The 20012-nt window shown below is 52.7% G+C and overlaps 1 protein-coding gene across 1 annotated transcript; it reads right to left on the reverse strand.

The window, feature by feature from the left end:
- Window positions 1–8143: 8143 nt before the first annotated feature.
- Window positions 8144–18307, reverse strand: TREML2 (triggering receptor expressed on myeloid cells like 2). Its single transcript, XM_025890425.2, has 5 exons — window positions 18057–18307; window positions 15488–15808; window positions 11615–12032; window positions 10454–10560; window positions 8144–10146 (listed from the first exon to the last, which is right to left on the reverse strand). Exons 1-5 carry the CDS (start codon window positions 18115–18117, stop codon window positions 10052–10054), a joined length of 1002 nt encoding a protein of 333 aa, XP_025746210.1. The 5' UTR covers window positions 18118–18307; the 3' UTR covers window positions 8144–10051.
- Window positions 18308–20012: the final 1705 nt, after the last annotated feature.

A 20012-nucleotide genomic window follows, 5' to 3' on the forward strand; every position in this document is an offset into this window, starting at 1 on the left:
GCCCTTTATCTGATATGTCATTTGCAAATATTTTCTCCCATTCTGTCGGTTGTCTTTTGGTTTTGTGGACTGTTTCTTTTGCTGTGCAAAGCTTTTGATCTTGATGAAATCCCAAGAGTTCATTTTTGCCCTGGCTTCCCGTGCCTTTGGCGATGTTTCTAGGAAGAAGTTGCTGCGGCTGAGGTCGAAGAGGTTGCTGCCTGTGTTCTCCTTTAGGATTTTGATGGACTCCTGTCTCACATGTAGGTCTTTCAACCATTTGGAGTCTATTTTTGTGTGTGGTGTAAGGAAATGGTCCAGTTTCATTCTTCTGCATGTGGCTGTGCAATTTTCCCAACCCCATTTGTGGAAGAGACTGTCTTTTTTCCACTGGACATTCTTTCCTACTTTGTCAAAGATAAGTTGACCGTAGAGTTGAGGGTCCCTTTCTGGGCTCTCGATTCTGTTCCATTGATCTATGTGTCTGTTTTTGTGCCAGTACCATACTGTCTTGATGACGACAGCTCTGTAATAGAGCTGGAAGTCCAGAATTGTGATGCCGCCAGCTTTGCTTCTCTTTTTCAATATTCCTCTGGCTATTCGGGGTCTCTTCTGGTTCCATACAAATTTTAGGATTATTTGTTCCATTTCTTTGAAAAAAGTCGATGGTATTTTGATGGGGATTGCATTGAATGTGTAGACTGCTCTAGGTAGCATTGACATCTTCACAATGTTGGTTCTCCCAATCCATGAGCATGGAACGTTTTTCCATTTCTTTGTGTCTTCTTCAATTTCTTTCCTGAGTATTTTATAGTTTTCTGAGTACAGATCCTTTGCCTCTTCGGTTAAATTTATTCCTAGGTATCTTATGCTTTTGGGTGCAATTGTGAATGGGATCGACTCCTTGATTTGTCTCTCTTCTGTCTTGTTGTTGGTGTGTAGGAATGCCACTGATTTCTGTGCATTGATTTTATAGCCTGCTACTTGACTGAATTCCTGTATGAGTTCTAGCAGTTTTGGGGTGGAGTCTTTTGGGTTTTCCACATACAGTATCATATCATCTGCAAAGAGTGAGAGTTTGACTTCCTCTTTGCCGATTTGGATGCCTTTGATTTCTTTTTGTTGTCTGATTGCTGTGGCTAGGACTTCTAATACTATGTTGAATAGCAGTGGGATATGAGGAATTCTTAATCTCAGGAAACAAACTGAGAGTTGCTGGAGTGGTGGGGGGTGGGAGGGATAGGGTGGCTGGGTGATAGACATCGGGCAGAGTATGTGCTATGGTGAGCACTGTGAATTGTACAAGACTGATGAATCACGGATCTGTACTTCTGAAACAAATAATGCAACATATGTTAAGAAAAAAAAAAGAGAAGAAGAAGATAGCAGCAGGGGAAGAATGAAGGGGAGTAAGTCGGAGGGGGAGACGAACCATTACAGACGATGGACTCTGAAAAACAAACTGAGGGTTCTAGAGGGGAAGGAAGTGGGGGATGGGTTAGCCTGGTGACGGGTATTAAAGAGGGCACGTTCTGCTTGGAGCACTGGGTGTTATGCACAAACAATGAATCAAGGAACACTACATCAAAAACTAATGATGTAATATATGATTAACATAACAATAAAAAATTATTAAAAAATAAATAAATAAATATAATCTATTTGCTGGTGAAGTTGTCTATAATGCCTTTCAAAATTTTGGACCAGGAACCACAATGAGAAACATTTTATCTTACTCCCACATATAGAAACACACACACTCATAGACACACACACACACACTCTCTCTCTCTCTCCTAAAATAAAAGTCAAATGAAAAAATATTTATCCTTCCAATGTGCAAACCACTGTGACATTTTGCTTTTCTATTTTATTTTATGAAAATAGTATTGTGACCCACTCAATTGACTTTACACAGCACATTTTGAAAAATATGTGTATATAATTTTACAACCCATTACTATTTAGGATTTTTATAGCTCGAAAAATTAAATCATTGATGTCCAACATAGTGCTGACCCACTTCCACATTTCAATCTTGTCAACAGACACTTCACACTGGATATATGGTTAATAAATATGCAGCACATTTGTGCTAAACAAACCAAACAACATAAACAAGGTAGGCATCATCAAAAGGAACTAATCTGATAAGTCTTGCACAAAATGCTGGTGATTTTACATGTGATTAATGCTAAAACCTTGCAACTTGGGAGATTAAAAAGTCCTTCAATGCTTTTAGGAAGACAATTTTTAAAAACAATAGTGACAATTAAAAAACAATACTGTTGCCCAGAAAGGTTTTTAGATAAATTTGTTTAAAAATCCTTAGCTAAAAGAAGATGGCAAAATATACGCTCCCAAATGGATACTAGAATTCCCGGTTTTAGGCAAATGAGGCTTGGAGGGTGCTGACCTTGATTCTGAAGAGAATGATCCTGCCTGCTTCTCTGACAAAGCAAGAGAACCCAGGGATCCTGACCACTTCACCTCACAGGCCTCAGTTTCCTTGTTGGTAAAATGGGCATGAGAAGACTTTGCTTCAGGCTCGCGGGCATGGGGACATCATGGCTAAGCCCTGGGTGGTCTGCCCAGAGCCAGCACTGGGGTTTACCTTTCCTGGTACTTCTGCAGGCTTTCCTGAAGTACAGGATCATGAGGAGGGTGAGCACCAGCGGCAGTAGGACAGCCACCGTGGAGCTGGGAACGATGAGCTGCCAGTTGCCTTGGGGGCTTTGGAACAAGGAACGACCAGCGAGGTGAGGAAAGTGGGAGCCAACCTTCTGTCCAGAAGCCATCCCTCTCCCCATGCAGGTGGCCATGACAGACTCCTGCTGAGCTGGCCAGGAGGCAGCCCCATGGTCAAGGGATCTGCCCCGGAAGCCGTGCAAGTCCCCTCACGCCTGGGCTTGTTTCCTCCTCTGTGAAACAGGGATGTGTTTGCTCCTTTTCCCTTTCTGGCTGCTGTCCCCTAACTTGCCCCTGGGCCCTTGTTGCAGGGTCTGTACTCACCCCTCCCACATCCTGCTCTTCACTATTCTTGGTCCTGGTTCCTCACCCCTGCCCGTGAGATGCTCTCAGCTCTTGGAATACTGGTGTCCTGTGACCAACAGTGCTGCCACATAATAAAAGCCTTTGAAAAGGACCTGTCTTAAGTCAGAGGCAGAGCAATAAGGTAGGCTTCCTTACACCACAGCAGGCTCCCAGGGAAGGCGTCTGGGGTGTCAAGGGTCGAAGCCCTAAGCCCAGGAGGTGGCAACTCTGGGCCACCTCGCTGCTCCATGTTCAACACCACCTAGTTTCTGGGTATAACGCCTTGAAGCAAGGAACCAGGGTTTGTGAGAGCCCTGGGCTCCCATCGCAGTGATGGTGGGTGGGGAGAAGGCAGGGGAGGATGGAAGCCAGAAGAAAAACAGCTGTTGGGTCAGTCCCAGGGGCTGGGGCCCTGGAACCATCAGGCAAGGGGAGAAAAGAAATCAGGCCACGGGTTTGTAGGAACTACAGAGTGCGCCCGTCCCCGGGACCCCTGCAGCTTTAGGATAGAGAAGGGCTGGAAGAGGGGAGAGGCAAATGAGGCAGCGTTGGTCATGTGCCTGGCATTGGGCCAGTGCCAATCCCACCTCATCCTCACAGCCACTCGGTGGTTGCCAACTGGGTGTGCTCGTGTCCCCCAAGGCAAACTTGGCAATGTCTGGAGACACTTGGGTTTGGTTGTCACAACTGGATGGTCTGGGGGAGGTTTGCACTGTTGTTCTCTAATGGGTAGGGGCCAGGGATGCTGCCAAATATCCTACAGTGCACAGGACACCCCTCAGACCAAATGTCAATAGTGCCAAAGAAAGCGACCCTTCTGTAAAGTGAGGATGTCATTGGCCCCATTCTGCAGATGAGAAAACTGAGGTTTAAAGAGGTGAAGTGACTTTATGCAAACGGTTTGACTCCCATTTCATCCCTTGAGAGCCAGGTAGTGGCGGGGACATGGTACCTGGAGTCATTCGGCACAGTTGGCCGTGGGTGGGAGGAAGTGGAGGGCAGAGAAGAAGGGGAAGGAGGTGACAGTACCTGTCAGTGACAGGGCTGGTGGCAGAGGTCCAAGCTGTGGTCCCGCTGGGGTTGCTCCTGGTGGTAGGCAAGGTTGAAGCTGTAAGAGATGACAATGAGGGGAGCACTCCCATGTGTTTGCCCCAAACTCCCCACTTCTAGCCCTTGGCCCTGGGGAGGAGGAGCCCACACACGGCCCTTGGGCCAAGTGGGGACTCTGAGAAGCACCACATGCCCTGCAAACGAATGAAGGTGTTACTCTGTGTGGTGTGGGATTTCCCTCACAGTCAAGTGCTCCAGTGCAAGTGTCTTTATGTTAGGATCCCATGGTCACTGGTATATTGGATCTATTGCACAGTCTTTTCTGCTTTCATTGTTCTTGACCATGTCATGAACTCTCAACCTATAATGCATCCCTCCCACCTCCTCCCACTTTCGTCTCTTCTGGATCAATTCCTGCTCACTCATAAGGCCCAAGTGGTATCACCTCCAATGGGGAGTCCTCCAAGAGAATCCATACCACTGCTTTCTCCAGGAGCCTTGTCCTCCCTTCACTGGGCCGCCATCCAACATGCTTCCATTAGGCCACCTACCACCCACCATCCTAATCCTTCACTTATGTGTCCGCCTTGGGTGCAGGGGTCGGAGGGGGCGCTGTGGAGGATCCAGCACAGGATAGTCTCTGGGTGTTTGATTCCCCTTCCGGAGTGCAGCCCCCGCCCTCCATGGAGTGGACAGTGAGCCATGGCTTGGGTGGTGACTGACCAAGCAGCTGACCAAGGTCCTCTGGGCGCCCAGCTCACCGAATGGCTGAGCAGGCTTGGCAGCTGGGCAGGGGTCTAGGAAGATGCCATTCAAGCCCTGGCCATCACAGGGAACCACAGGGGCTTTTGCAAGTCTTCAGTTTTTCAGGAAAAACACGCAGGACCTCATTCAGGAGTACCGTTCAGCTTCCCACCTGAGGGAAGTTCTCTTGACTCTAAAGAGCAGGTCCAAGTTGAAGACCCAGGCTCTCTGAGCCCTTGGCCGCTCCCTGTCTCACCCCCAAAGTCCTGTGTCTGCCTCACTAGCTGGCTCTCTCCTGTCTGTCCACATTTTTTAACCCACCCAGTCACCTGCAACTCAAGCACAACCCTTCTAGAGAAGGTTAAGGGTTAGGGGTTAGGGCCAGGAGTCGAGATGCCCAGGAATGGCCCAATCAGCCAGTCTTGCTCAAACCTGAGGAGGCCTTACAGTCATTACAAATCAATGGATGAGTCTTGTTAGTAACCACAAAAATGTTCAGAGAAATGCATGTGGTGGGAAAGAAGAACCAAGTGAGCCAAGAGGTCTGAGTTCTGGTGCCGGATCTGCCCTTAACCAGCAGTGACCTTGGGCAAGGGGCACCGGTTTTTGGCTGTAAGAGCACTGAAGACAATTATTTTGGAGTCCTTCCTAGCTCTAACATCTTGTGATTTAGGACGACTGGGATACCACCAGACGGATGTTTCTATGAACAAAGATCCTGGGGGATTTGTAGATTCCACATGAATAAATCCAGAGTCTTCTGCCCTGAGCTCAGTCATGGTGATGATGAAGTAGCCCCAACTGACGTTATCCTGAATGGAGTTTCGAGGCTTCCAGGGCACTCCCGGGAGCCTGGGGTAGGTGGCTAACAGGGTACAGGTCCATGCTGATACCTGCCTGCACCAGACTTTCACCGGTTTTGAGCCTTGCTGGGACTGGTACGGGCACTTCACGGAGACTGACTTCCCTTCCAGTTGAGGCAGCGACTCTGGCTTCTGTTCCCACGAGCCTGAAAATACGCTCTCACGGCAGGGAGACATTCCTCAGATACTGCGGGGCTGTCAGGTGGGCATCTTGCCCCTCAGAATGTGCCCCAGACCCAGGGGTCTCTGGCCACAGCCCAGCCTGCCCTGGCCCTTCCTCTGCATTGCCTTCACGCCTGCCTCACTGGGCCATCTCCCCCTCCTTGTGTCCGGTTCCCTCCCTCTGCCCTCCTCATCACCTGAGGCCAGGAGCACCAGCAGGACAGGGGGCAGCAGGCGTGTGGCCTCCTGGGCCATGGGCCCTCTTCTTGAGCTGGGGTGGGAGCAGGGAAGCCCTGAGGAGAGGGAGCCAGTGCTGGGGCACAGGGGTGGGGATTCGGCCCAGCCACTCTCCCTTGTCCGGGGCGGGGTGGGGGGGGAAAGAGCTGAAGAAGGCAAAGTCTTCAAGGGGGCAGCAGGAGGCCTGGGAGGAGGGGAGGCCTTGGCCTATAGGCGGAACCCTCCTGCTGTGGGTGCTACATGTGCGCTGGCTCCGGTCTCAGGGCTGAGGCTCCAGGGGGACTCTGAAGCTTCTGTCGGCTCTCTCGTGCCCTGCCTCTTCCTCCTTGTCGCACTAGGGTCGGGGTGTAGAAGGCTGTGAAAGTCCAGGAAGAAACTGGTGAAACAAGAACCTATTTCTCCTTTCTCCATCTGTCCTCTATCCTACCACTTCCTCCCGGCCCCAACTACCGCCTCCTCACTCAAGTAAAAAGCCCTGGCTGAAGGTGAGTGACAGTTAGGGGACCTCTTTGGAGGTGCCCAGTGGTCTGAGACTTCCTGCCCAGGCCTGTCTGGGAGCCCAGGAGCTCTGTAGGGATTGGAAGGGCAGAGGAGAAAGGAGAGGGAGAGTCATTTCCAGGAATGGAGGTGCAGGAAATGCCCCTGGCAAGGGTGGGAGAGAGTGAAGCTGGGGACATGACTGGCAGGGTGGGGGGGGGGGGTAGAAGATAGATGCAGAAGGACGGGACCTGGAGGGGGTCTCCTCCTCCAGGCCACCCCATGTCCCCAGCTCTCAGCCTGCCATAATCACCCCATCAGCATTTGTCAAAAGACCACCATAATCAAGCACATTTTAAGGAATAATTGTCATTAGAAAAGCTACAGAAAAGCTATCACCACAGGCTCTTTACAACCAAGAAAGGAGAAAACCCCATGAAAATGCAGCGTGGCAGGTCGGGTTTGTGGGGCGCAGGCTGTGAGGTGGAGATTAGCACAGGAGGCTGAAAGTGCCCAGGGACCAGCCGGGATGGGAAGGACAGGCAGCAGGCCAGGGTGTGCAGCGTTCTGAGGACAGGATGCTCTCCTGGATGGCAAGGGGGTGTTGGGGCTTCAGACCCTGCAGCGGCCGGTTGGGGGTGGGGGGGTGGCGGGCTGCCCCGGGAGGGGCCTGGCTCTCTGCAGCTGGGGCAGCCCCCAAAGGGGGCCAGCAGAGGAGGCCTTCCTCTCTCACTGCTCCCAGCAGTGGGGCAAGTCCATCAGCCTGAAGGAGGAGCATCCACCGACTCAATATGATGCAGCCATGTGGGAGAACTGTGACCCTAAGTCTTGCTTGCTGGCCTCCCCGCAGGGGCTTGTGTGTCCCACGATGACAGATCTGCCTGCCACACTCTGCAGAGCAAATCCCCCTCGGTGCTGGGTTTTCTTTCCGCGTCCTTGCCCTTGGTCACGACAGGAAGCCCTTCCCAGGTGTGTCCCGTCGTCACAGCCCACTGCTCAGGAGGCTTTGTTGCCTTACCACTAAAGGCAACGGCTGCCCCGGCCTGTCTTGATACCCCCACCTGCCATGCACCTGCCTGCCCTCCGACTGCCGGGGCTCGGGGTCCACCTGTAGCTCCAGGGAAAGGAGGAAGAACAGGAAGGAGAAAATGAGAGGCTAGGGCTTTGAGGAAAATGTCCCAGAGCACTGGAGGTCCAAAGAGGCCACCCAGGCCCATCGGAGGTGGAGAGCTGGGGCAGGGGGTCTGGACCCCTTTCTCAGAGCCCTGTGTCCTTACTGTGGAGTTCATGTGGGAGCAGGCTCCATGGGTGGGCACCTCGTGCAGGCTCACGCCATTCCAGGAGCCCCTCATCCTGGGCAGAGAGGGATGGTAGGTCTCCTAACAGCTTCCCTGCCTAGCATCAGGGCACAGCCAAAGGCCTCCGCCTGGGTCCAGCCCCCACCACCTGGGGCCTGACCGTGTGACCCTCAACCCTCCCTGGCCCCTTCCAACTGAGGGCAAAACAGAGAAATAGGGTCCAAAGGTCTTCAATGCAGACAAAGCCCACTAGAGCTAGAGGAGAGCTTGAGGACCAGCAATCATGAGGCATTAACTCAGTTGTGTGAGGTTCAGGCCACTCCATTTTATCCTGAAAACAGTCTTGAGAGGTAGGAGTTAGTGTCCCTTTTCACAAGAGAGGAAAATGAGACCCGATGGGGTTAGTGACTCGCACAGGGTTACACAGTGACAGGTGGCCTCACTGAGTCCCAGTCCTGAGCCCTCTGCGGCTCTCCCACAGGACATCCTGTTCTCAGACGAGGCAGGGCTGTCAGCATGCTGTTGTAGGATCTCGAGTGGAGGGTGGCTCTTCGGGAGCTATTTTCCCCCAGGGAAGTTAAGCCCCCCTCCATTAGACACCAAGGTCGTGGCCACACCCTCCTGCTAAGGACGATGGATTTCAGTGTGTGTGTGTGTGTGTGTGTGTCCTGGCACCAGGCTTTTCTGTTCCTCGATCTGAGTCTCTCCTCTAGTGCCCTCTCCTGGACATAGGACAGAGGTGCCTCCTCCCTGCTGTCCCCCAGAATTACCTCCTGCCCCTTGCTCTCTCCCCACGTCCATTCTGGAGTGGCCCCCCAGCTACCCATCAAGGCCCGGTCTGTGTCACTCTCCTGACTGTGACATTTGCTCTCGCACCGGGGAGGTCCCTGCCCCGGGGCGCAGAGTGGAGATGTCACATCGATTCCTAGGTGCTTATTTCAGCTGCTCCAGGCTGGTGGAGCCCCTACTCCAGGGGACGAATCCAGCCCATATTCACCAGTCTTCATTGTAGAAGAAGCCAAGTCTGAGCCAAGAGCCAGTGAAGCAGAGGCCAGACTCCTAGGGCCATAGGACCCCTGGTGAGGCTCCTTGGCTCCATCCTCCCCACCCCTTCCCCACCCAGGCATCCCTCCAGGCTGTGCTCTGCTCCAAGCTGTGCTTGCTGGGTCACAAGTAGCTCCTCTCTTCCCAGGGGACAGTGAGTCCCAGGGGAAGGTGGATGATCTACTCTTTCTCGGAGCCGTGGCCTCCCCTGCCGTGGACTCTCAAGGGCCCTCAGTCTTCTGTGGGAGCTCAGACCTGGAGCTGGGAACCGAGGGAGAAAGCCCTGAGTGCAGCCTCTACACGCCAGTCTGGGGACAGGCTGGTCCTCGGAGCCGTGGCCTCCCCTGCTATGGACTCTCAAGGGCCCTCAGTCTCCTGTGGGAGCTCAGACCTGGAGCTGGGAACCGAGGGAGAAAGCCCTGAATGCAGCCTCTACACGCCAGTCTGGGCGACCTGGGAGGGCTGGCCAATGGGTAGCACCAGTGGGAGGGTGGGCTCTGCTGGCTCCCAGGACTTGAGGGACAAGCAGCTGCTGTCAGGACAGGACAAATCCAGACGCCCATCAGAGGACGCAGGGCCTTGAGGGTGGGGGACTTGGACCATTCTGGGGTCCCCTGCTGCCAACACCCCTGTGGACCTCCAGCTCTTAGTCACTGTTCCTTCCCCTCCAAGTCGGGGCCCTTGACACACTGGTTGCCTCTGGGACTCTTTCTTCCCCAAACCCATGGGAAGCTTGAGGGGAGCGGAGGGAAGCTGAAGACACAGGTTCCAGATGGGGAGAGGACCTCTTTCCCCCTGTCCGCTCCCTCCCCTCTGCTCCATAGCAAGGGGTTCCGAGGCCCACAGGACCTGGAGCTCTCTGTGTACAGCACCATCAGGACTTCCCCACCACCCAGCTGGGACCCAGGGCTCTGTGGCTCTGAGCAGAATCCCCTCAGTGGCTTCCCCTGGGGTTTCCTGCCTTGTACTCCCCAATCTGGGGGCTGTCCCAGGTTCCTGGCAGCTCAAGGGGACTGAGCAGGTGAAGAGCAGCCTCTGGTTCTGGGGAGGCCTGAGTCCAGCCTTGAGCAAGTTCTCAGCCTGGCTCCAGTTCAGACAGGTCCCCATCTTCACTCTCCTCTGGTCTCCAAAGGCCCCTCCAGGAGGAGCTCACACACTCCATATTTAAGTGGCCTCAGACCAAGCAGGCTTCCATGGAGGCTCCAGTCTTCCAAGTGGGTCCCTCCAGGGTCTAGTAGGATCATTGCACACCCTGTAGCCTGTGAGGACAAGGAGAGAGATGAAGAGGGGCAGGGTTCCTGCTCTCTCCTCTTCCCATGATCCTGGGCCAGTCCATCCCCTCTTCTGGCTCTGCCCTCTGCTTCCTGCCAGGTCAGCCCCAGAGGATCATGGTGTGCTGTTCCTGCCTGCCCACCCTCCTCCCTCGCCTGGGTGCCAAGTAGTCTTTGTGGCTGGACCCAGGGAAGGACATACCGCCTGGGGACAGAGTGCAGTCAGGCGCTTTGGCAAGTGTGTCAGACCCCAGTGCTCTGCCCTCAGGAGGCTGGGAGGGTGGGCTGTACTCACTTCCCATGTGTCTCTTCTTCCAGAACCCATAGACCAGGATCAACATCACAGACACTGGGAGGAAGATCAGCATCCCCAGGAGAACAGTGGGATACGAATCCTGGTGCCTGAAGGGATGGGACAGAGCAGGGAGGAGGTGAGCACTCAGTTGCCCCCACCCTGACCCATGTCTTTCTGCATGCCCCATGAGAGGAGCCCAGACCTGGAGAAATCTTCACAGCCCTGGTGGGAGTGTTTGCCTCCCTTTCTTGGGGACCCAGCTGTGGCAGGAGGAAGTGAGGAGCTCAGAGGTCAGGGGAAGAAGTCCCAGGTGGAGGGGGGCATCTTTCCACTTTAAAGCCTCCCCTCCATTGTTCCCCCAAACATGACTGTGCATCACTGAGGATGAGGACTCTAAGAGACTCCCATTTGTGACAGATGAGACTGAGAGTCTTGCTCTCATAGAGAGAGCCTCTCCTTGTGGCCCTTCCCTTCTTTGTCCTCTGAAGCAGATGCGGTAGGTACATGGCCTGTATCCCCTTGCACCAGCCCTCAGCACCTCCATCTAAATTTTTTTCAGCCTGAGGACTTTCTCCTGTTCCTAGAGCCCTCATTGCTACCCATGGCAGGCAGCCCCCGACTGATGACCAACACGAAGAGTGTTGGTGCAAGAGAAGCTGTATCAATACCCCAGCTCCCTCGCCCTTCACCTGGGAATCTGCTCCTGGGCCCCAGAGCCTCCCCTAGGCTTGAGCTCCGCTGCCCACAATGGTGGCCAGCTTGATTAAGTTCTCTACCAACTGTTCCTTTTCTCCCTTCCCCATGCTCTTTCCAGTACTCCTGGTCCCAGAGGCTGCTTCTGGGGGAGCCCAAATTAAAGCACCCACCATTTCCCACTTCCTACCCCCAAGCCACATCCTTGTCCTGCCCGAACCTTCTCCTCTCCATCCACAGACTCATACACTAACCCGTCCCCAACCCTCACTTCTCACTGCCATCCTTTATGTCACATCTCCATCCTGGCATCTGGCCTCCCACCCACCTCCCATTCAGCAGCAGGCCAGACTGACTTCCTGCAAAGGAAAGCTCTGCTATAACATCTGCACCTTGAGGTCTGTTCAGGCAGCAATTACTGTTGCCTTATCTGGTCAAAAGTCACCCAAGCCCAGGACCCACAGGTACCTGATAGGGGATAATTTGTTGAGGAGAGCCCCGCTAGTGTGGCACATTCCTGTGGTGGGTGATCTGGTGTGCAGGTGCCCAGCCCTGGTGGACATGGAAGCTGGGCCAGCAGAGGAGGCTCTGGCATCACTGGGAGACACAGTCACTGTCTGGGATTCCACGGTCCTCCTGGGCCCTGCGGCGGAAGGGCCAGTGCCGGTGAAGCTGAAGCCCGTCATGGAGGTCAGTCTGATGGACTCTGAGGCAGTGGAGGGCACGAGTCTGGTCAAGGTGAGGAGGCCAGGTGTGAGCACTGTCATGCTGGTGGTGAAAGGAGCATCAGGGCCTGAGGTGGAGGCTGGGCCCGATGTGACAACAATTCCACTCTTGAGGATATTGGCCAGAGGTCTAAGAGGAATGCTTCTCTTGGTCGTGGAGGCTAAGGGGCCAGAGAGAAAGGAACGTTAGACTGAATAGGGGGCCTCACTGATGGGAGCAGATCCTCGTCTCCCCTCCTTGACCTTGGACCCAGGATTCTGCTCTGCTGTGTGGCCAGATGTGGGTTTGCCAGGGAGAAGAAGTGGGCACAGTAAAGAAGGAAGAGACTCTCATAGTTTCTTTAGCCTACCCTGTCAAGCCAACTCCCCTCCCAGTCCCCATCTCTCTAGTTGCTTCCAGACCCTCTGGATTGAGGATTCCTGTGCGCCAAAGAGATCTCTTCACTATGATGTTGAACAGGGACTTTTCCAGGTGCTCCATAATTGGTGACCAAGGTACAGAAATGAGGACAAGGAAGCATCGAAGGCCCACATTCCAAAGAATGCCTCCAGCAGCAGGGTCAGATGCTCTCCTTAGGAGCTTACGAAGAGACACCTACTCCTATCATCCATCCCCTCAGCCTTTTACCTCCCATTTCCTAGGAGGCTGGCATTGGATGGTGGAAGAGGAAGGGGTTGTAGGAAGCTTGAGGTCCCATCTGGGGCAGTGTGGTGGAGTCTATCTCCACAGAGAATGAGAGAATTGGAGAGAGATGGTGGGGGAGAGAGAGGGCTGGCACAGGCTGCCGCATCCCATGACTGTGCATGGCAAGGACACACTCCTGAGGGCCAAATGGCCACCACGAAAGGTACCCCGATCTTTCTGGGCAAGGGAACCCAGAACAAGTGGCATTGGTGACAGTGGGGATAGGGGAAGAGGCTGACCTGGAGCCAGACCTCCCTTAACACCCTACTCAGCAGTGGGGAGACCTCAAAGACCCTTCAGAGAACTCACGTGTAGGTGACTTGGGAGAGCCAACATTTAGACACCCACCTTACAGAGGATCGCAAAGGGCTGGGTAGAAAAGAGTAACACCCAACAGAAAGAGAACTACAGCGGCAGTGAAGTCACACAACCGCTTCCCTTTCTTTATTCCTGCCTCAATGCACCAGGGGGTTGGAAGGAGAAAGCAGGACGAGGTACTGAGAAGAACCCCACCTTCCCCACCCGCCAAGATGAAGGAGAGGGAGTTAGGCAGCAGGCTACCCTCTTCCCTACTCTGGGTGGCTTGGGCCATAACGTGTGGTCTTCAAGGAGGAGTAGAAGAGCATATATTGCTAGAAGATTAGAGTTTTTACATAGGCTGAGGATTTTTTATTTCCTAATAACTGAAAAGGTCTGCAAAGTTGGCATCTCCCCAAATGGTCTTTAAAAGGTAGACCATGGGATTTGACAATGGAGGGGGTGGGGGATATGCAAAGAGAAAAACAAAACCATTTCATGTTTGTATCCCTGCAAATTAAGACTTCGATATACTTGGTTTCAACTATTCCCTGGGTCTAAAGCAGAACGGGAGAGGGGGAATGAGATTTGGCCCCACATCTTAGAGACAGCAGTTGCCCTAGCTCAGACACAACAGAAGAGGGGGATGCAGGTGGGTCAGGGGAATGGGGCAGGGTGGATAACTCATGTCATCGTCATTGGCTGCTTTTTTCAGATTCTCTTGCTGGTTCCTCACCCTTTCCTATCGTATAAATGTGGAAGGACCTCAGGCTTGGCCCTTCTCTCTTTTTCTATACTGAAGGGAGAACTTTTACATCCCCTTGATTTTTTAACAGCTTTTTTGAGATATTATTCACATTCCATATACCACACCCATTTGTAGCACCAAATTCAATGACCTCTAGTATATTCACAGAGTCGTGCAGCCACCACCAGAGTCATGCAGCCAGTCAATTTTAGAACATATGCATCATCTCCAAAAGAAATCCCCATCCCTTGGCTATTACCCTCTACCTCCCTTTCTTTTCCCCCAGCCCTAAGCAACAACTAATCCTCTTTCTGTCTGTATAGATTTCTCAAATCCCCTAGACTTTAAACTATCTTCCCAGAGGGGTGCCTGTGCGGCTCAATCGGTTAAGCATCTGACTTTGGCTCAGGTCCTGATCTCAGGGTTTTGAGATCCTTGTTCCTTGTCCCTCTGGCTCCCTGCTCCGTGGGCAGTCTGCTTCTCCCTCTCACTCTGCCCCTTCCCTCCCCTACTCATGCTTGCTCTCTCTCTCTCTCTCAAATAAATGGATAAAAAAAATCTTTAAAAAAAGAACCAATAAAAATAAACTATCTTCACAGAGATACTTCCAAGTATATCCCCAGCTCTGACCTCTCACCTGAGCTCCAGGCTGATATATTCACGCTGATCCATTTGCCCACCTGGAGTTCTAGGAGGTGTCTTAAACTTAACATGACCAAAGACAGCTCTTGATTTTTCTCCTCCAAACTGGCTCATCTCCAGAGTCACCCTACCCAATAAATGGTAGTGTCATGCACCTTGCTGATGGAATAGAAAACCTTAGAGTCACTCTCGATTCCTCCCTTTCGTTCACCTCCTGTCTTACCTCCAAAGTGTACAGGGTGGGCAGGAAGTCTGAACATCACAGATTTGAACCCTTCCACTTCTCTCCACCTCCAGGGCCCACGTCCTACTTTAAGACACTGTCATTCCCAGCCAGAATACCCACAGTGGTTTCTCTGCTCATCTTTTACCCTTCCACAATCCATCCTCCACACAGCAGCTGTTATAATCTTAAAGACAAGCCACAACACACCCCTGTAAACTCTCCAATAGCTTCCTATTGTACTTAGAATAAAACTCAAACTCCACATCATAGACTTTAGGGCTGCTCTCCCAACCTCATCTCCTGCCACTGTGTCCCACACTCAATATGGGGCAGCCACACAGCCCTGCCTTATACAAGCCCAGCTCTTTCTCACCTCAGGGCCTTTGCACATGCAATTCTCCCTGCCTAGAATATGAAGCACCCACATTTCAAGAGGGCTAGAAAGCTCTCCTCATGCTAGGCTCTGCTTGATGTCATCTGCCAGGGAGGTCCTCTCTGGTCTCTGGTGCTTCAATAGCTCCCCCACCACTGAGTTACTTTCTAGTTTGTCACACTGTTTGATTTTCTTAAGAATTTTCTTTAAGATTTTCTTTAATCTTAAGATTTTCTCTATTGTTATCTACAATTATTCGTCTGATGATGTGCGATCACCTGTCATCTCTCATAGGGCAAGAGTGCGTCTAGTCCCTGGCACAGAGTTGGGACTCAATATATATTGAACAGATGATGGAATAAAAACAAAGCACAGAGAGCCCTAAGTTTGAATCTTGTCTCTGCCACTTGCTAGCTCTGTGACCCTGGGCAAGTTCAGATCCACAGAGGGCTTTTTAGATCTCATTTTCTTCATTGGGAAAGTGGCGGACAATAATGCCCATGAAGATGTCAGTAAAGGAACCATGAGAACCCTGTGGCACAACACACCCATTGATGGATGATTCTTCTCACTACTCTGCTGCAAGTGGAGTACAGGGCAGGGAGGACACCTTTACCCTCCCAGTGCCCTGGCAGGCCTGCTCACCTGGAGACACTTCCAGCAGGAAGCCCATCAGGGGGTACAGGGTCCCAGAGCTATTGCGCATGCACCAGTACCGGCCGGAGTCCTGGTGCCTGAGGGCCGCCATGGTGATCTTGACCTCCTTGGCCTTGGCATCATCCTGCAGCAGGTAGCGCGGCCCCTGCACCCAGCCCCGGGCAAATCCAGGCTCACATCTCTTCCTCCTGATTTTGCACCATACCTTGCCCTCCACGTGGTTTTTGCGGCTCTTATAGGAGCATTGCACAGACAGAGTCTCCCCTTCAAAGTGCTGCACTTTAGTGTACACGTTCTCGACAGGGACACCTGGGGAGACACTGCTGGTGAGCAAGGTCTGGTGACAGAGGGGGAAAGAGGCATCTGGAAGGTCGGGATAGAGGGGAGAGGAGGTGGATACTGTCCTGCCGTCATGGAACTCAACAGTTTCAGGGAGAAACACAGCCCTACTCTGAAAGAATTCCCCCCCGCCATCCGATTAGAGGAGATGCACGGGCCCTGCTAAAAACTAGCTCCCAGTCTGAGGGGGGAGACACAGGCCACTCCCTCAGGGAGCTTCCAGTCTGTTGGAGTAGACACTAGTCCTGCCCTCTGGAAGTTCCCAATCTCATGAGAAAGACAATAGTCCCATGCCCTTGGGGGAGTTCTAGGATGAAGATATAGGGCTAGCCCTCAAGGAACTCCCAGTCTGATGGTGGAGACACAGGCACAGCCCCCAGGGAGCCCCCAGGCTAATGGAGGAAACTCAGCCCTTACACTCAGGGAGCTCCAACTGACACAGCCCCTTTTTTCATGGTATTTTCTAGCCCAATAAGAAGGTACTAGCCCCATCTTCAGGGTTTTGTGGGAAAGACCCAGGTCTTGTCCTCAGTGAGACAGATACACAGACACAAACAGAAGTCACAAAGTTATAAAATTCCAGAGCACAAACAACTTAGATAGATAAGAAAATCCAATATTTGAAAAAATGAAGAGTAGTTATTTATTTCACAAATAAGTTCATCATAGTTATCTTTTAAATAGCAAGTTGTCGTAGTTCATTTTAGGTATTATTTCATTTTAAAACATTCTAGTTGCATAAAACCCAGAGATTAAAAATGACCAAACATGCATGTAAGTTCCCAATGGAGTGCAAACCGAAGAACTGTACAATTATTCACTTTTCGTCCACATCCTGTTACAGTCTCTGCCTAGAAATAAGATGTGGTCCGTGCATTTCACAATCCACAGCTGGTGGGGAGAGAGTAGAACTAGGGTGGGGGTGGGGAATCAGGGGACAGGGAGAGGGACAAAGCTATGATGGGCTCCCTCCACGCCACTGCCCTCCATGCCTCAGCACTTACTCCTCTTACACCCCCCAGAGCCTGCCTCAACACACACACACACACACTTACACACACTCGCACACTCACACACACTCACACACACTCACACACACATACACACTCACACTCACACACACACATTTCTCCCCAGCAGGACAGAGTGCAGAGCACACATTTTGAAGTCTAAATAAATATGGGTTCAAACCCTGGTTCCGCCGTGACTAACTGTGTAAGTAGACCCCATAAGTCTGTTTCTTCATCTGCCTCAGGTTGGCTGTGGGAACTGGGCTTCAACAGTGCCTGGAAGGTAACTGGGGCTCCACGTGCTTCCTTTTCTCAAACGCAGGTGGTTACAGACTTCTCCAGTAGAGCCCTGAGCTGCGATAGCCAAGGACACCACACATGACAGGAGACATCTACCTGCTTCCAACACAGCTGCACTACAGCTGAGGCTTGGGGTAAGGTAGCACCCTCTCTGAGCATCCCTTTGTCCCAAACAAACTAAACTGAATGACCCAACTCAGTGATTTGGTGGGTGGGAGGTTTGAGGGACCCCAGATTGCTCTGCACAGGAGACATACTTCTGCCCTGGCAGAGGGAAGAGGCTCTCTAGGAGAGGTGTGGGGTGGGGTGCCCTTGGGAAGGGTCTGTGTTCATTTGTGCCCACCTTCCACCCTCTCACAGGCAGTGGCCAGAACTGAACAGGAAAGGGTAACTTGGTGGCCATGGCAGTAAGGGAGGCAGGATTGGGGCAGGCCCCCTCAAGGGGCATTTAGTAGCTATGGGGTGAGTGAGGCCTTCAAGGATGGCTTCCCCTCAGGACAGGGGGTAGTGGCCCAAGCCACTTAGCCAGTTAAAACACACACACACGTGATGCAATGATTCATGTACGCACCAAACAGGGCTTTCTTGACAAGGAAAAAGCCTTTTTGGGGGAGGAAATCAAGTGTCCATGGTCGGAGGTCCTGACCAAGGCTGGCAGTTGAAGGGGCCCACCCAGAGAGGGTCCAGAGCTTAATCCTAGTTTGTGAGTCCTGTGTTAGCTTTGCCTGGGGCCAGATAGTGGGACGTGACCTTCTTACTGGTAAGGAGCCACTAGGTCAGCCCCATCTCTGCCTTCTCCTCCAACCCCACAAGGCATGAAATGAGATTACTGGGCAAGGAAAAGCCGGGAGGGAGAGTCCTGCAAAAGGCCATCCCCTCCTCCCCAGCCAGCTCCTCTGCGCTCTCACCTGAAACAGGGCCCTGGAACCACAGCAGCGGGGGCAGCAGCAGCAAGAAGGTGGGAGCCATGGCTCCATCCAGCTGGGGACAGTCGCAGGCCAGCCGGGGGCCAGGACACCTCGAATCCAGGGTTAGGGGCCCAGGCCAACGCAGGATGTGCCAGTTAGGTCTGCCAGGGAAGGACCTGGCGTTCTGAAAGTGCAGTTGCCCATTTAGGGAAGTGAGGAAGTTGTGGGACCCACTGTGATCAGCCGACCGCGGGCCCGCAGAGCCTACGGAGGGCGGTGCTGGATGCTGTTTACGCCCTCTTCCCCGAAACTTCAGGCAGGTGTGGCTGCTCCACCCAGTCGGCCCCCCACACCCCGCCCCCCAGCCCAGGGAAGGTTCTTGGGGTCAGAAGACTTCACATCCTCTCCAGTCCCCCCCTGGAAACTGGCCCGGTGGGGGTGCCTCCTAGCCTGAAGCAGAGGATTGGTGTAGGGGGCTGGGGTGAGTTTTCTGGACCCTCAGCTGCGGACTCCCTGGGATTCCCTGGGCTCAGAGACCCAGGGATAGGGGCTTGGGGCTGGGACAGGGCACCTTGGATCCTAGGTTTTCACAAACACACATTTGCAAGGAGGTTCTTGTCAACTCCATTGATTCATCCACTCAGCCCTCACTGATGCGCTCCTTATGGTGCCCGGTCTCTCTTGCCAAGTTCCTGGCTGGCCAGAGCAGTCCCTCTCGCTCACACTGGCAAAGAACCCCTTCCGTGCTCCCAGACAATCTTATTTCTGTCATGGTTAGAGTGACAGGGACAAAAGATGCAAATTGTTAAGGCTCAGAGCATAGTTTGGGCTCAGGGAGGGGCTTCTGTGCTGTCACACGTGAGGGCGTGTGCGCGTGCGCACACGCCCCCCCCAGCTGTCTCTCCTTTTGACTACTCACTTGTCTCCTTATCTTTATCCCTCTCTCCCATTCTCCTACCATCCCGTCTAATCACCCACCAGCTCGCCCCCGCCCCCCGGCGCCCCGCCTCTTTCTCGCTGGCTTCCCCTCCCCCGCTTCTCCAGAAGCCACGCCCCCAGCCCCTTGGCCCTGGGCCTGGCCCCCTGCCGCACGCGCATACCCACTCAACTTCCTCTCACTCAACCCTATCTCGCCCAGACAGCCGCCCGGCTGCAGCCGAAATGACCCAGCATTTGGCCCAAGACCCCACCCTTCACTCAGTCCCGAGCTCTAAGAATTAGAAGGATAGACTTCTGACGTCCAGGAGCTGTGTCATCTGCTCACTGGGGGCGAGGGGGGCCTACATGATTAGGTATGCTCCCCCTACTCACCTATGCCAACTTTCTTCTCCTTAGACAGAACTCAGAGTAAGTCTTCAACTGAGCTTGAACTCGCAAATCCCAAAACAAAGAAGCTTGATCTTTGCTGATTCCAAACTTTCAGTCTCTTAACTTACTCTCCGTTCATTCATTCGTTCGTTCGTCTTTACTGTCTTATGCGCCACTCGAGGCGCCAGGTATATGGGGTAGAGGAATGAGCTATAGTTGTCACTTCAGACCTCTCAGCTCCCAGAAGACCTGTTGCACTTTCTTTATTCACCCTTCCTGTTTAATATGCCTTCCCAGTGCTCAGATCCCTGCGTTGAAAGGCTCTCTGCCCTCCCAACACATCTTCCTTCCTTCCTTTCCTCCATCCCAGTGGTAAGTGGCTTTAAGAGTGGGGAGTTCTATTTACTTCTCGGGGGGACTTATTGCCTGGAATCACAGTGATAACTGTGACGATAAGGCCATAAAAACCCAACACTCTCATTCCACTGAGAGAGGAAATATAAACTGGATTCAGTGTTTCTTGAGGGAAATTTGGAAGAATTTATCAAAAACTCTAAAAATGTGTATACATCAGGCTTTTATGTACAAGACGATTTAACACGGTACTATATTTTTTTCTTTACATTTATTTTCCCATCAAAAAACTAA

Source organism: Callorhinus ursinus, unplaced genomic scaffold, assembly GCF_003265705.2.
Source record: "Callorhinus ursinus isolate GAN/ISIS: 27379988/994484 unplaced genomic scaffold, GSC_fseal_2.0 scaffold22, whole genome shotgun sequence".
Classification (NCBI taxonomy): Eukaryota; Metazoa; Chordata; class Mammalia; order Carnivora; family Otariidae; genus Callorhinus; species Callorhinus ursinus.

What these genes read in the sequence shown, in the direction of transcription:
- TREML2 (XM_025890425.2), bottom strand. Translation starts at nt 18,117, where the DNA reads ATGGCTCCCACCTTCTTGCTGCTGCTGCCCCCGCTGCTGTGGTTCCAG. An exon ending in GTTCCAGGGCCCTGTTTCAG is followed by an intron (nt 15,809 to 18,056) that starts GTGAGAGCGCAG and finishes GTGTCTCCCCAG; the next exon opens with GTGTCCCTGTCGAGAACGTG. An exon ending in GAAGAAGAGACACATGGGAA is followed by an intron (nt 10,147 to 10,453) that starts GTGAGTACAGCC and finishes TTGTCCTCACAG; the next exon opens with GCTACAGGGTGTGCAATGAT.